The 14,826-nt window shown below is 48.2% G+C and overlaps 5 protein-coding genes across 5 annotated transcripts; 2 read left to right on the forward strand and 3 right to left on the reverse strand.

Moving 5' to 3' along the window:
* Positions 1-157: 157 nt before the first annotated feature.
* Positions 158-2,542, forward strand: I303_107153 (T-complex protein 1, zeta subunit; the record flags this gene model as incomplete). Its single annotated transcript, XM_018409835.1, has 10 exons — positions 158-232; positions 313-355; positions 433-491; positions 560-595; positions 651-836; positions 948-1,294; positions 1,420-1,847; positions 1,913-2,303; positions 2,389-2,448; positions 2,515-2,542. 10 exons carry the CDS (start codon positions 158-160, stop codon positions 2,540-2,542), a joined length of 1,653 nt encoding a protein of 550 aa, XP_018260838.1.
* Positions 2,543-2,696: 154 nt separating this feature from the next.
* Positions 2,697-3,474, reverse strand: I303_107154 (uncharacterized protein; the record flags this gene model as incomplete). Its single annotated transcript, XM_018409836.1, has 2 exons — positions 2,697-3,089; positions 3,286-3,474. The coding sequence occupies 2 exons, from the start codon at positions 3,472-3,474 to the stop codon at positions 2,697-2,699; spliced, it is 582 nt and encodes a 193-aa protein (XP_018260839.1).
* Positions 3,475-3,816: 342 nt separating this feature from the next.
* Positions 3,817-7,661, forward strand: I303_107155 (uncharacterized protein; the record flags this gene model as incomplete). The annotated part of the gene is made up of 7 exons (XM_018409837.1): positions 3,817-4,493; positions 4,556-4,626; positions 4,698-5,183; positions 5,241-5,324; positions 5,395-6,273; positions 6,352-6,481; positions 6,554-7,661. The coding sequence occupies 7 exons, from the start codon at positions 3,817-3,819 to the stop codon at positions 7,659-7,661; spliced, it is 3,435 nt and encodes a 1,144-aa protein (XP_018260840.1).
* A 261-nt stretch (positions 7,662-7,922) lies between these two features.
* Positions 7,923-9,511, reverse strand: I303_107156 (uncharacterized protein; the record flags this gene model as incomplete). Its single annotated transcript, XM_018409838.1, has 4 exons — positions 7,923-8,190; positions 8,302-8,476; positions 8,734-8,822; positions 8,919-9,511. 4 exons carry the CDS (start codon positions 9,509-9,511, stop codon positions 7,923-7,925), a joined length of 1,125 nt encoding a protein of 374 aa, XP_018260841.1.
* An 845-nt stretch (positions 9,512-10,356) lies between these two features.
* I303_107157 (uncharacterized protein) lies at positions 10,357-14,582 on the reverse strand (the record flags this gene model as incomplete). The annotated part of the gene is made up of 9 exons (XM_018409839.1): positions 10,357-10,401; positions 10,492-11,080; positions 11,143-11,500; positions 11,568-11,834; positions 11,896-12,335; positions 12,399-12,439; positions 12,499-12,938; positions 13,016-14,099; positions 14,193-14,582. 9 exons carry the CDS (start codon positions 14,580-14,582, stop codon positions 10,357-10,359), a joined length of 3,654 nt encoding a protein of 1,217 aa, XP_018260842.1.
* Between the last annotated feature and the right edge of the window lie 244 nt (positions 14,583-14,826).

A 14,826-nucleotide genomic window follows, 5' to 3' on the forward strand; every position in this document is an offset into this window, starting at 1 on the left:
GAATCCTCGACATATTTACGCTGATAGTCTCGATATCATATTCTGTGCTCATACACCTATACTTGATACGGTCCTACGCTCGACTATTCCCTCTTCCCGAGCAATCACGCCGATTCAGCACTCCGAGGACAGAAAGATTGTGGTACTTTAGCACACAATGTCAAGCAGTATAGAGCTCATCAACCCTCGAGCGGAGAGCGTTCGTCGGACGCAGGCATTACAGGTCAACACGGTGAGTGGTCTTGATATCAGCTGTCCGAATAAGAATCATTCCCATGTGATCCCCAGCTGATATGTCACAATCTTCCACAGGCCGGAGCAGTGGGTTTGGCAAATGTAGTCAAGTCGAATCTCGGTAAGCTTCAGCTCAAATGTGAATGCAGTGAACCGTGCGTAGATGCTAACGGAATATCGATGTTGAACGACGAATAGGTCCGAGGGGTACGATAAAGATGCTTGTGGATGGATCCGGACAAATCAAAATGACCAAGGTCAGCTGGATTGACAACTAACTTTAGTTTGTCATCATTGATCAGAGCTGACCATGTGTGTTGGACAGGATGGAAAAGTGTTACTTTCAGAAATGCAGATCCAAGTAAATCAGCTGTCTTACCCACAATGTCTCCACACCAGCTGACGTACAATAATAGAACCCAACAGCAGCTATGATTGCTCGAACGGCCGTTGCGCAAGATGAACAAGTCGGAGACGGTACGACTTCTGTGGTGCTGCTCGTCGGTGAGCTGTTGAAGCAGGCAGATAGGTATATCCAGGAGGGCGTGCATCCTCGAGTACTGGGAGAAGGGTTTGACCTGGCCAAGAAGGAGGCTTTGAAGGTGAGCGTTGTCGTTGTCGTCATTGTCAACTTCTTCACGCTAGTCCTCTTACACTCATCTTGGTATATCGATCCGAGAATGAAGCGGTTTCAAGCTGACTGGGACGAATAGTTCTTGGATCAATTCAAGCAAACACCGACCCTGGACAGGTCCAACCTGATCTCCGTGGCGCACACTTCGCTCTCTACCAAACTGCACTCTAAGCTCGCTCAGAAATTATCAGCAGATGTGGTTGACGCTGTTCTAGCGATTCAACCTCCGGTCAACGAGGATGGAAAGAGGGATCCGATTGATTTGCATATGATTGAAGTTATGAAGATGCAGCACAAGACGGATACCGATACGACTCTGATCCGAGGATTGGTGCTGGATCACGGAGCTAGACACCCCGATATGCCGAAGAGGGTGGAGAATGCGTTTGTGTTGAGTTTGAACGTTTCCTTGGAATACGAGAAGACGTGAGTGCCGGTTTTTATCCTCGATTCTGCTCTCATCTCTATGCTTGACAGAGTCACATCTACTCGTTTGTCATATTGCTTCGTGTGCACGTCCATATTGCTGACCCGCGTTGCCGCAATCGCAGCGAGGTCAACTCAGGATTCTTCTACTCCTCAGCCGAACAACGTGAAAAGCTCGTCGAATCCGAAAGGCGATTCATCGATCTGAGATTAAAGAAGATTGTCGAGTTCAAAAACCAAGTATGTGATACCGCCGTAGGGGAAACTACAGAGAAACCCAAGAATTTCGTCATCATCAACCAAAAAGGTATCGACCCTATGTCATTGGATATCTTGGCTAAGAACGGTATTTTCGCTCTTCGACGAGCTAAGCGAAGGAATATGGAACGACTCCAATTCGCCTGTGGAGGTATCGCCCAGAACTCGGTGGATGATTTGACCCCTGATATCCTCGGTTGGGCTGGTCTAGTGTACGAACACACTTTGGGAGAGGAAAAGTACACATTCGTAGAGGATGTCAAGGAGCCTAAATCAGTGACTATGCTCATCAAGGGTGAGTCGAGCCGAGAATCTGTACTCTATCTCTATCTCTGGCTAACGATTGGGTACCGGCAACAGGTCCCAATGCACACACTATGACTCAAATCCAAGATGCTCTTCGAGATGGATTCAGATCAGTGAAGAATGCTATTGAAGATAACAGTCTGATCCCGGGTGCTGGAGCTTTCGAAGTGGCTTGTTCGGCGCACTTGGTCAAGGAATTGAAATCGACCAAGGGAAGAGCCAAATTAGGTGTTTTAGCTTTTGCTGAAGCTTTGTTGGTCATTCCGAAAACGCTGGCTTCGAACGGTGGTTTCGATGTGCAAGATTCGATTGTGTCGTTGCAACAGGAACAAGAGGAGACTGAGGATCCGGTTGGCTTGGACCTGAAATCTGGTGAACCGATCAATCCTGTCTCGGAGGGTATCTGGGATAATTACAGGGTCAAGAGACAAATGTTACACGGAGCGTGAGTCTGCGTCTCAGTATCCAAGATCAAGCCAGTGTGGGCTGGTTTCAGTGATGAAGGGGGCCTGACGGATGATATGCCACAGTGCCACGATCGGGGTCAATCTGTTGAATGTCGATGAAGTGCTGAGAGCAGGCAGATCCTCGTAAGTCAGCTGTGGTGATCTGTTTGACCGAGCATCGTTAGCTGATAGTCACACATGATCATACAGCTTGAAACCTGAAGGACCCGGTCCATAGGACAGGCGGAGACCATGAAGATGATAGATGGCAGTAAGGATGTAGTCGCACGATGCAAAATGTAAATGCATGGCATGCTCGTACTATCTTTATGCAGGGTATTGGATCTGAGCCTGGGTATATAATTGGAATCGTTGGGGGACGCTACTTTTCTTTATTGGGGGCCGTTCCATTGAGATACAAGATCCATGATCCCAGCGAATCTTTCTCTTTCTTCATCATTGAGAATATCCTCTTCGTCTCCGTTTCCTTCGTTGGGATTGCTGTCATGGGTATTTGGGGTGCGCTTCAGTGATAAACCCACAACGACGTTTCTTCGGGAACACGAAGACATTTCGAGAGCATAGAATACCAACGTGGAAATTTGATTGGTGTGTAGATCGTACAATGTCGGGTTTGTGGGGGTACCGACTAACGGAGTAAGTTGAAGAGCTGGCGGTGGGACGGGTAGTATCTCGAGGATGTGTAAAGCGTTTGAATGGCCGTTAGTTTGGGTTGGCCGGGGAGGGGGTGGCAGAGGGATTTGGGGAGGTAGTGAAGCTTGAGTCTGAGTTTTAAAAGAAAGTATCAGTTTTCAAATGAGTCAAAAGTACAACAATATGAGAGATTCTAACATCCCTGACTAAAAACGATGTATGTCGAAAGGGTAGAATGCAAGGTGATGGAGATTGGTGACTCTGAAAGTTCCCGAGTGCTTGGAAGGAAGGCAAGAGAGGAGAGAGGGAAATTGAGAAGAAACGTACAAGACAGCCTACTTTCCCATTCTGAGTGATTATCACCAATATGCGATCGTCGAATGTCTGAATCAGGAGCTCAGTTTCGACCCCGCATATGCGCTGCCGAAGTTGGAATGAGTCGATAGGAGGGATGTCTTTGGACGATGATTCAGGTTGAGTAGGGATTTCGTGCGATTCTTCGAGAAGAGATGACATCGTGTGTACTCTAACTTGGATTTTTTGTTCTAGTTTGAGATCCGTCTGCCGTGTGTGATGCTATAAGACCTTACGCAGCAAGAGATGCTGGAAGATCCTCTTGATTTGTACGCTGTAAACAACCCTCTCAACGTTGACGCTTGTTCACCCAATAGGAAAAAAAGTCATGACGTGGAAGATAGTCACCTCCACTCTGAACGAGATTTCGAAAACATCAACCGTGCTAGACTTACCTCTTCCTTTCTTCTTCATTTCCACGGACTACGCAAGGATCGCTGAACAGATCGCTCTTGGCCTCGAACCTTAGGAAATCAGCAAAATTACGATGCCATTGACAGCAATATGACCCCCGCGACCTCCAATGACGCCCCAACGGCGCTGAAAAGCCTTCGAGATACACTTCGAAATCCGACATCCCTCTCCTCAGAGGACCTCGCTTTCCACCTCTCTTCAGCCTTGGAATCACTCCACTTACACCCCACTTCAGTCGTGCCGTCCCTTATCAGCTCGAATGATCTCAAGGGTATTTCAAGGTATCTCCCAGCTATCCAAGGTATCCTACTCAATGAGATTGTACCGACATTCCTCGATGTTTTAGATGATAGAGCCAGACTTCATCTCAAAACTTTATTCGTACCTCCATTAACATCTGATGGTTTGTCCATACGTCGCCAAATAGCTCTCGTATTGTACAACACCCTCCCAGGCTATCTTAGTCTGCCTAAGACTGGCCAAGCGGGCTTAGTAAAACCTTCAAGGGAGTTCTTACTTGATATCATGGCTGAACTGGTGCATACGTATAGTATAGATGATCTATACTTCGCTATTTACGGACAGCAACAACTGAAAAATGCGATAGGCAAAGGAAAAGGAAAAGAAATCGAAGGTAGAAATACCCTGGCATGGGAAGAGGCTGTACGGTCATGCGTAGGTATACCCGCTAAAGTCGGGAACGCTATCGGAAGGTGGAATAGCGAAAGTCCTTCGTCGTTCGATGTCCCGACAACACTGGAGCCCAAGTGAGTCAGCTGTAGTCGTTCAACCTTTTGCGCTCGGGAGGCGAGCTGATAGGGCTGGTTAGACCATACTTCGATCGAATAATAAAGAAGCTTGAGGGCTTGATGTACGAGCTGTCTCAAAACTCTCCTTCCGGTGAGCCAAAGGCAGACTGCGTCTCGAAGAGATATGATCAGCCAGTAATTGACCGTATATTTCTCCATCAGATACCGAACCGATACGGCTCGTCATCGAAAAACTATGCTCGATAGGTCTTCTTACTCCTCCGGCAACAACAAGAGACACACGATCACCATCCCTCTTTCCCGCACTCTTACCACCTTTACTCAAGCATCTGCATCCGGCACCGACTTCCCCCTTGCGACCTTATCCAGCCGACTACCTTCCCTCGATCTTTCTTGCTCTACCCTCATCATTACTGGCGTCTTTCGTAGAATCGCTACTTGACCATTTGACGCTTCATCTGATTGACCCCGCAAATCCGCTTCTGCCAAATATTCCCGACAAACGAATCAAGAGATCCGTCGAAGTGTTGACCCGGATCATTGGCATGCCAAAACAAGACGAAGAAGCTTGGAACGCAGTGATTAGATCCGTCTTGAGCGGGAAAGCCGAATTGAGTTTGGATGACTCTCAGGCTCAGGCAAGAAACAGGTTGATCGCGGGCTGGATAGCTAGCGGGGGCGATACCAGTAAGTCAACTGCCAGTCTCCTGTACGTGGCCATGGTAGCTGATAATTGCTATGCAGACGTCAAGGCATTCATCGAAAATATCATTGAAGCATGGACAGATCCGAAATATGTCAAATTTGCCTTGTATGGAAAACAGTTCAGTATGTCTTGTGCAAATAAGCTGTACACCAAAAGTTGTTTTTGCTAATTCGCCATTGCGCCTGCCTACAGATCTGACGCATATCCTGGTACTTTCACTCGGCTTACTACCTGCATATTTACCTTGGCTTGTAGCCCTCTCTCATCGATCCAAACTCATCATGTCTTTCCAAGCGTACTTGTCCCATCCGGATGCGTCTATACGCCGACTGGGAATGCTAGTAGCTGAAATGCTAAGTGAATTGACGATACCCGACAGCAACTCATCAGAGCCGCAAGTTGGGATGGACGAAGAGATTGAAGATCTCAGGAAAGGCTTGGAGGACATCAACGGCGACCCAAATCAGAAGGCCAAGAGGAACGGCAACGGGGGTGTGAAACGGCTGAAATTTACTGGTATATGGGAAGGGGATGGTGAAGGGCGAGAGGAATGTCGATGGCTCCGATCCACTTTAGGTACGAATGATGCGCGTATCACCCTCGATAACGAAGACATAGACGAGGATTGGCTGTTAGGATGGAAGGAGCAGAAATCTGTGGAGGCGGATTCGAAACAGTCATTGTTGGATTCGAGGATGTCGACAACAACCCGAGGTCGATTCTCAGAACCCAAAGACAGCAAGCACAGGAGCTCGAAACCGATACCAAAGCCAAAACCGAAAATAGTAATGCTTGATCCGGATCAACTGGACGACCCTATGGAGGGCTATGATTCTCCATCACCCGCTTCATCCAGATCGCCTTCGCCAACTCCATCATACCTAGATGAGGTTGCTGCCGATCCATCGTTAGCCTTGGATGCGACGCAAAAGAAGAAAGTCCACAGACCGGTTTACATACCCCAGCTGGTCGCCTTGTTGAAAGAACGAGATAAACCTGAAAGCATCGAAATGGGCCTGAAATGGGGTGAAAGCTTGATTAGGGCGAAAAGGGAATTCGGCACTGAGCTTGGTGGGTTTTTCTCCCAGCTGAGCTCATGAGCGTTGTATGACTCGAGTGCAAGCTGACCTGCTGCTCATCGCTCTTCAGCTGAGAATGCTGTTGCGGCGACTCTTATGACGCTGGGATTGAATGACCCATTCAACCTAGAGGGGTTCGAGGAGAAAAGACAGGGGATCATGAATGCCTTGGTCGCTTGTTCCCCTAAAGAAGTCGCACCGTAAGTCTTGGATATAGCTTCACAACCGGTTCCACTACATAGACAGCTGAGGTGACGTGCGACATGGTACAGATTCTTGTGTGAACAGTACTTCAACAACCAATACTCACTCCAACAGAAATCCGTCATCTTGACTGCTCTAGCGATGGGCGCTCGGGAATTAGCTGGACTGAGTATACCCGAACCCACTACGAAGAGAATTGATTTCCCATCAAAGACCCTTCCGCCGTCTTTACACAAGAAATACCTCACTTTGGCTGATATACCCGATTCGAGAAGACAAGCTATCGAGAACTCCAGTGCAACTGGTCAGCTGGAAAATACAATCAGCGATGTCCGAAATGGGCTGTTGAGCAAAGGAGCTAAAAAGGGAGACGATGTCCCTGAAGTAGCTAGAGAAAGACGACTAAAAGTAGGAAGAACCAACCAGAAGACATTGGTGGCTGAGCTCGGATCACTTAAGGAATCCCAGATGCTTTCGTCGAGTCCGAGCTCAAGTTCAGCTTCGAGGACGAAGCCAGTGATGGAATTCAAAGATATTGCAGCGGAGGTTTTCATTCTTCCGCTCATCAATCGATTTTGGCAATATTACAACGACTTCAATCTCCGACAATCGAGATCTGTCACCCTAGTAGGATCTAACACCTCGACTGGATATAGAGGTACGGGAGGAGGAATGATAATGAGTCCTATTGGGCTCGAAAAGCTCTTGATCACACTTAGTATCTTACTCAATGCTTCTAGGCATTCTTCCGTCTTTTTGGGCGTCTTGGCTCCTGAGACGTTGGAATTAGCCTTGACTTTAGGCTTGAGGTTCATGGCTTCGTCTGGGAATTCACAGCGTGAGACTGAAGTGGATAGTGGGATTGGAAGTGAAAGTGGCGAATCACTGGTAATTTCCGCAAGTCTAGAATTGTCATTAGTGGTTCTCAATACGGCCTTTGAACTTGATAAAGGAAGAAGTCTATTTATGGATAAACCCGAATTGATACTCGGCGTAGGAGAGTGGGCGACTACGATCTTCCAGAATGAGTCCTCGGGTGATGGGGTTAGTAGTGGACAAGGTGGACTCCAGAGCGAAGGGAGGATAAAGGCGCTGGCGGCTGCGACGGTTTTGAAGGTTGGTGAGATCGGAGAGAAATGGGGTGGGCTAGGACTGGGTACAGGTATGAGGTTTTGATACGATGAGAAGAGCGGGAAGCTCCTATGCTCGAGTCCTGTCGTTGCATAACGCATGTATGGAATGCATAGTTGTACGGATGCAGCACACTGAAAGGGTGACAACATTTAGTCAAGCATCACGAAGTATCCCTTCTTTGGAACTCATGTATGAAGGTATGAACTGTTTTCGGTGGCGGTCAGACGTAAGCAATCTCCACGTTGCCACATTACTACCGTACGCTGCTTTTTACAGATTGAAGGATATACCTCACTCTCCTGCTCAGTCCGCTCGTATCCTATGAAGCTGTCTTCTGGGTGTATGCTCGTCTTCGTCGTCATCGTACTCTCCCTCGCGCTCGTCTGCCTCTTCGTCGTCGCTGTCTGCATCGGTGTCATGATATCGTTCATGAGTAGATTTAGGTCCTCTCGATCTGGAACCGTGTTCAATTACTTCTTTGGCGTTGTGGAATCTGCGCGAAACCCATTTAGAGCGATAGAATAGTCTACAGAATATCCAGATGAACGGGGAGATGGCCAGGAAGATCGCCCTATCGGCAAGTTGCAGGATAATGATCAATCACAAGTCTCCTTTTTTTCATGATATTTCAAGGGCGTTCATGTGAATGAGGCTGTGCGGAAAGATTGACCTGCTCACTCACAGATCGTACCCGCTCAAACCATCTGCATTACTCTCACTCACCCATCCAGCAAGGATGAGACTCAGCATCAGGTACATGATGGAGGAGAGGTCCATCGTACGTTCGAACCATTTGATAGAGCGTTCTTTCTTCATCCTCTTTCCAACTGACCCGTTGTTCCGTCCGGATTCTGGATCTGTGGAGGTGCAAGAGATGAAACGGTGCTTGATGAATAGGTAGGTGTAGATGAAGAATGATAGTTGAATTACGGAGACTATGTGGCAGATTGGCACGGCAAACCGAGCCAACACGAGGCAATTGACAGTCATCGGAGTCAGCTTTCAGCGTATCCGTACCGCAGAGAGGCTTTCATTACGATGTCCTGATAATGAGGACTTGCGTACCACTGCTTATGCGCTTAGGCAAATAAGCTGCGAAGAGACGTCCACTCACCCACTAAGAAACTCAGCAAGATGGCAGGTAGAGCCTTATCGGACCATTGGCCTACTTCTGGCCCGTCGTAAAAGAGTTTGATCGCGCACCTGTCAAATAGAATAAAGTACATGTCAGAATTAGTGTCCGAATCAGCTTCTGCCTGTGTCACACCCTCTCACTCTCTTCTGACGAATTGTACTCACTCTGCTTGTCGATCCGAGCATGCACCCCACGCTCCATATTTCGTTTGCTTGTAATCCACCACCCATATATCCAGAAACGGTCCGCTCAGACCTACTAATCCTCCAGCTATGACAGTGACAATAGCCAATATATACGGAATCTGAGCTATCGCCCATCTGACGACCCACCAATCCGCCACCCTTCTCCAGAAAGAGAAAAACCCTCTGATATGTTTATACCTGTTAGACCATCTCGCTTTTTCCTGTTGCTCTTTATACGCTTTATACTCTTTCTCGAACTTCTCATGATTCCTTCTCTTGATCAATTTAGCTCTTTCCGAAGTCGACCTACTTTTACTCTCATCCCTCGCCTGCACTGGCGGAGGAGAAGGGGTGAGGGGTATCTCGTCGTTCGCCGGAAACACGTCTTCTCGGAACTTTGACCTGTACGGTCTCGTTTGGCCTTTGTCTGCGCCTTTATTTCTGGGCTTGGTGGAAGTCTTTCTGGTGGACGAAGGGAGGTTGTTTTCTTCATCTGAGCCATACTGCGTTTCTCCATCCGAGTCAAACCTATCCTCTCGCTCTCGTTTGGGGCTTGGCTCACGAGGAGTCATTGTTGAGCGCAGCGATCAATCACAGTAGGCACGCTACCTTCGTCAGCAGAACTTGTTGTTTTCAGTCTCAAGGCTGATCGTCTTCTGAGATTCAGTTATAGGGGTTACCACAGTTCGTCAGTAAGTCGGAGGAAATTTGCCCTTTGCCTTACTCATATGAGTCGAATTGAGTCCGATTATGTTCGAAGAGGGCGAGGTCAGCAAGTTATGGTTCAGCTAGGTATAGGTTCTCATCATTCTTGTAGTCAGATTCACGGGTCTGTGAGTTTTAGTGTTTGTTTTTGGTTATTTTGAATCTCAGAAAGAAGTGGTATCGATATTAGGAATTAATCCTGATCTGGGCAGACCGAATGACCATATCTGCCCAAGGAGTCAGGATGAATCATGCCAGACCTACATGTTGAGCCTTCCTGAATGCTGAAATGATACCCGTTCATACGGTCAAACGTTAACCTCCTGCAACATCAGTATCATGCCCATCCTTTCCGGCGCTTTGGATACGATATCAAAGGAGATTAGCAGTCAAAAGGACTGCCAGCGTACGTGAAAACAACATGACGCTATGATGGGTTTAGCCACTACAGTAAGTGAGCCTACCGAACAAACTCAAATTGACAATTGGTCAGTACACAGTCATAGAGATGAAGCACGATGATTCCATGCAAGTCCAGTCGCATCACACAGTATGTGGTTACAGAGTCAAACCTGATCACGCTTCATCCGAATGAACCGTAAATCCGATAAATTTTCCTGCTCGTATTACAGACCAATTGACACTTGTTTCCCTATGCACACTCTCATATATCTTGTTGGGGCTATCTTCTCCTATGCGCAACACCCCTTGACTAGGCGTCAGAATGATCATCACTCAAATCACTAGCCGAGTCGTCCTGAAGTCCACCAAATGTCAGCGTTCCGATTCCCATGCAATCATGTGATGGAGAGCACAGCAGGGGACAAGTCGGATTGACTCGACTCACCTGACCGAAGAAAGCGAATGCTTTAGCTTTTCCTTTCCCGCTTTCAGTCCTCTGCTGTTGATGATGGTGGTGATGGTGATGATGATGTCTATGCCCGACCGGACTCTGTATCCTGACACGCTCATCATGATGCGAATGGTGAGAATGGATGATCGGTCGAGGTGTTTTCTGATCCTTATATTGATCTCCAGCTTCACTTTCCTCGTTCGCATCCCCATTCTCCCGCTCTCGCTCATCTGTAGGTGAAGTCAAAGCTGATCTTCCGGGAGGTATCAGATGTTCACCATGTTTACCATTGTATCTGAAAGCACTTCCATCTTCCCTTATATTGTCTCGTTGACCCGATTCGTTGTCTTTTTCACGTATCTCAGCTTTAGCCAAAGCTTCCACTAGGTGCCGTTGCGACAACGGCGGCGGCGCTTCGTATGTTGACATGAATCTGTTCGGGGTTTCCAAACCGTTCTTGTGGTTATGTGCGTGATTAAGCATAGAATGAAGCTTGTTAGACGATGGGATGTTCGGATTTGTAGCGGCGATAGGCGGAGAAGATGGCTGAGATGATGGTTGAGTATTCTCCCCTCCGGATTTACTACGATACCCAATGTCAATTTAGTTGACAATGATGACAGGATCAGTTAGTAAGCAGCTCACTCATCAATATCAAACTCCTCATCTTCCTCCTCGTCTTCTTCGTCTTCATAATCCTCCTCCTCGTCATCCAGCTTTTCCTCCTCTTCTTTCCCCTCGTCCTCATGCACATCGTGTATCTCTGCCTGCGGGGCGTGATGCCGCTCTTCGTGCTTCTTACGAACGCTACTACTCCTGCGATGATGCTTGTTCTCGGTGGCTGGCTCAGAATCCTCTTCCACTACGACAAATGACTTCTGCTTCTCCCTTTCGTTCCACCTCAATGTCCGCGATATGGATCCGAACCAATCGGTCGAAGCTTTGTCGGCGCATACGGTGGGGAAAGGATACTTCGATGCTGTGACTTTGATATGATCACCCTCTATGTTGGAGTATTAGCACCCCCGGACGATGACTAACTGGTCAGAATAAGGAAATTGCCAACTCACGCTTCAACTCAACTCGACCCCTTCCATCGAAACTTGCCCAAGCGGTACTCCTCGAGTTGTAAGGCACACATATCCTCAACTCCATACTATCAGGTAGCAGCATCGGTCTGAACGACAAAGTATGCGGACAGATGGGAGTGATGAGCAGAGCTGGGATTTGAGGATGTACGAGGGATCCTCCTGCCGAAAGGGAATAAGCGGTCGACCCTGTGGGTGTCGACACCGTCAGACCATCCGCTTGAACCGTTGTAAGGTGATGCTCATCCCCTGTGAAGCAAGATGTGGCTCAGCTTGAATTCGACCTGAACTATCAGGATGCAAGACTCACCGAACAATTCCAACAAGCTAACATATGGACTAGGTCCCCGATCCACCACTAGATCATTGAGAACTTCAAATTGCTCCACGGGTCTGGTGGAGAAACACAAAATCTCTTTATCCTTGCCTGCCGCTTCCGAACAGCTACCTTGAGATGGCGGCGCTTCCAGGTTTTCCCAACCACTTTTATCGACATGCGACATCAAGATCTCCCCGCCTGGCTTTTTGATCGCTTTCCGCTTCTTGCCACCTTTAGCACTAGCCGCCAAAGCAGCTTCTTCAGGCGCCACAGCTCGGTACACCGTACATGTAAAACGCATTCTGAGGTTCACGCGTATTCCTTCATCCACCACTTTGTCCATGGTCTGTTTGTATTGTGCGTAATCGAAATTCGTCAGGAACCCTAGGGAACCGAGAGCGAAGGGTAAAACAGGGGGAACGATGCGTTGGCTTTCAGACAAGAAAGTGTGGTCAGCTTGGTTGTGTAACGCCTTCCGCTTGAGAACCACTCACAATAGCCAAGACGTGAACAAAACGGTTCCGTCTCCACCAAGCTATCCTTCAGATTAGCTATGTTTGTGCAGATCGTGATCATGATGTTCAAATTGCTCACTGTGATCACGAAGTCAAATAAATGCGGACTCGAGCTGCACATCTCGCTAGTCCAATACCTCAATTGCCCTTCGTCTTTACTCCTCTTCTGGAACTCCGACATATTTGACGTGGACGGATAAGCACTGAGACTCCCCAGAGTGCTCACACTTGCCGAAGAGGAACTTCGTCTTCTCGACAATGGCTTGAACAAGTCCGGATAATCGCGTTGTATACCTTGAGCATCGAATCTTTTCGAAGTCCGCAATTGCGCATCAACGTAGACCACCATTCCTCGATCTCGCCCTTCATGTCCCGGCCTGCTATTCTCGTTCGGCGAGGTAGCGGGTCGCTTTTGCATCAGGTACAAGGCTAATTCCCTTGTGAGCTTGATAAGTCGATTATCTCGCGCTTTGGTGACTATCAGAACGTGCTGGATTCGCGATCGGACCTTGGTACGGCCTGCATGTAGATGATCAGCCATGTGTTTGCTCGATGACACCGCGAATATGAGGTCTGTTGTGCGCGCGAAGACGTACCCAATTCCTTGCTCATCTCCCTTACGCCTTGAGCAGTCTCAGCCAATTGTCTGGTCAAACTTCCCGCTTCTTCACTCTCGTCGATCAGATCCCCATCCAAGATAGCACTCCCACTGAGCTTACTGAAGCTGCTATTACCATTCCCGTTGATCGAGCTGGCATCCGAGTCATATCCCGTCTCTTTCATGCTTGGCGACGGATATTTGGTCCCGTTCGGACTGGTAGGTACCGATTGATTGGGAGTCTGTGTAGTAGACTTAGAAGGGTTGCTTGTGCTGTGGGTCGGCGCAGACCTGGAAGTAGGATAAGAAGCTTGTCTTATGGGTTTGACCGTATTCCCAACATTGTGAGATGGGGTGTGACTATTGTTGTAAGGATGGTGATTCTGGGTCTGCTTGTACGTGGACGAGCTTTGTCCACCCGCTGTGGAGGAGGACGATGAATTACCCGAAGCAGATGGCTGTAAGTGATGTTGACCGCCAGCGGACGATTTGTTTTTGAGCCAGTCCTGCAATGATCCATGCTTATCCAGATGCGAATGTATGAAGCATGGCGAATGTAAGGGGATATTCAGGCCTTTGAGCGAAGCCGACGACTTGTCCGGTGGAGAGATTGACGATCCCAAAGAGGACGCTAAGGGCGCTGACGGAGGAGGAATCGATGTTGGGTTGGAAGATGGAGGGGATGAGGACGATACCTTGGATAATGGTGAGGGTGGTGGTGGATGTCTAATCCGATTTGAATTGGGGATGGCGACTGACGTAGTGGGCGTTCTGGATGTACCGGTCGGAGAGGAGGAAGACGACGACATAGGTCGAATGGTATCGTTCTTACTCATATCGCTTGATCCTATCATCTTGACGCCTTCTTTCTCTTCGTCTCTGTCTTTGTTCTGACCTGTACCTAAATTCCCTTGTGGTCCTGGTGTCAATTGTGGTTGACCCACTTCGGAATTTGGCAGACTTTCTTGATCGAAGCAGACGTTGACTTCCTGTTGATCATCCAGTGGCGGAGATGGCAGCTCAACAGTGATCTCTTCTTCGTAAGGTGAAGTGGATATATGCAGGTTATCTAAGCCGAATTTCTAGCGAAATGTGAACACCTTCATCAGCTGGTGTACCACCCCATCATAACAATCAGATCATCCGTGCAGAATGGTCCTTCTCAGACGGCTCACCTCCTTCTCCAGTGTCGCAGATAATTCCAGGCGTTTGATATACGATGACCTTCTATGCACTTTCGACAATCTAGGACGAGTCTTGAAATCGATGGTGCAAGGTGAAGAAGATGTGGTAGATGCTGATGAAGGGGTTCGCACCTCCACTTGATCTGATTCGGGGCTTGATGATGACGCGGCTGCAGTCGCGGTTGCAGTTCCAGTTGCGCTTTCCGTATCCCTTTTCCCCTTGTTACACTGATCAACGAGAGCAGTGTCGATCTTCCACAAAGCGTCCAGTGATGTCTTGATCTTGGGAATGGGGAGACCTTGTCTGTCAGACGTTAAGGAAGTATTGGCAGCTGACGATGATGGCGGTGGAAATATCGATCTTGGATGGTCTCGTATCATCTCAATATCTCAGTCGCACGGGCCGGTCAAATCGGATTACGTAAACGCGAGGACACTTGGTCGATGTACGAGTACGAGTACGAGTGTTTTAGTGATTTCAGTGATGACTGTGATCGACCTGCCTCTAGACCTACCTATCAAGTCAAAAGGAATACCATAATGCACCCATACGTCACCTTATATAGTCTAGTCAGCACACGTCTGATCCCGGGGGGAACAACCTCTTGCCAGCTGTTTAGCACAG

This window comes from Kwoniella dejecticola, chromosome 9, assembly GCF_000512565.2.
Source record: "Kwoniella dejecticola CBS 10117 chromosome 9, complete sequence".
In the NCBI taxonomy this organism is placed as follows: domain Eukaryota; kingdom Fungi; phylum Basidiomycota; class Tremellomycetes; order Tremellales; family Cryptococcaceae; genus Kwoniella; species Kwoniella dejecticola.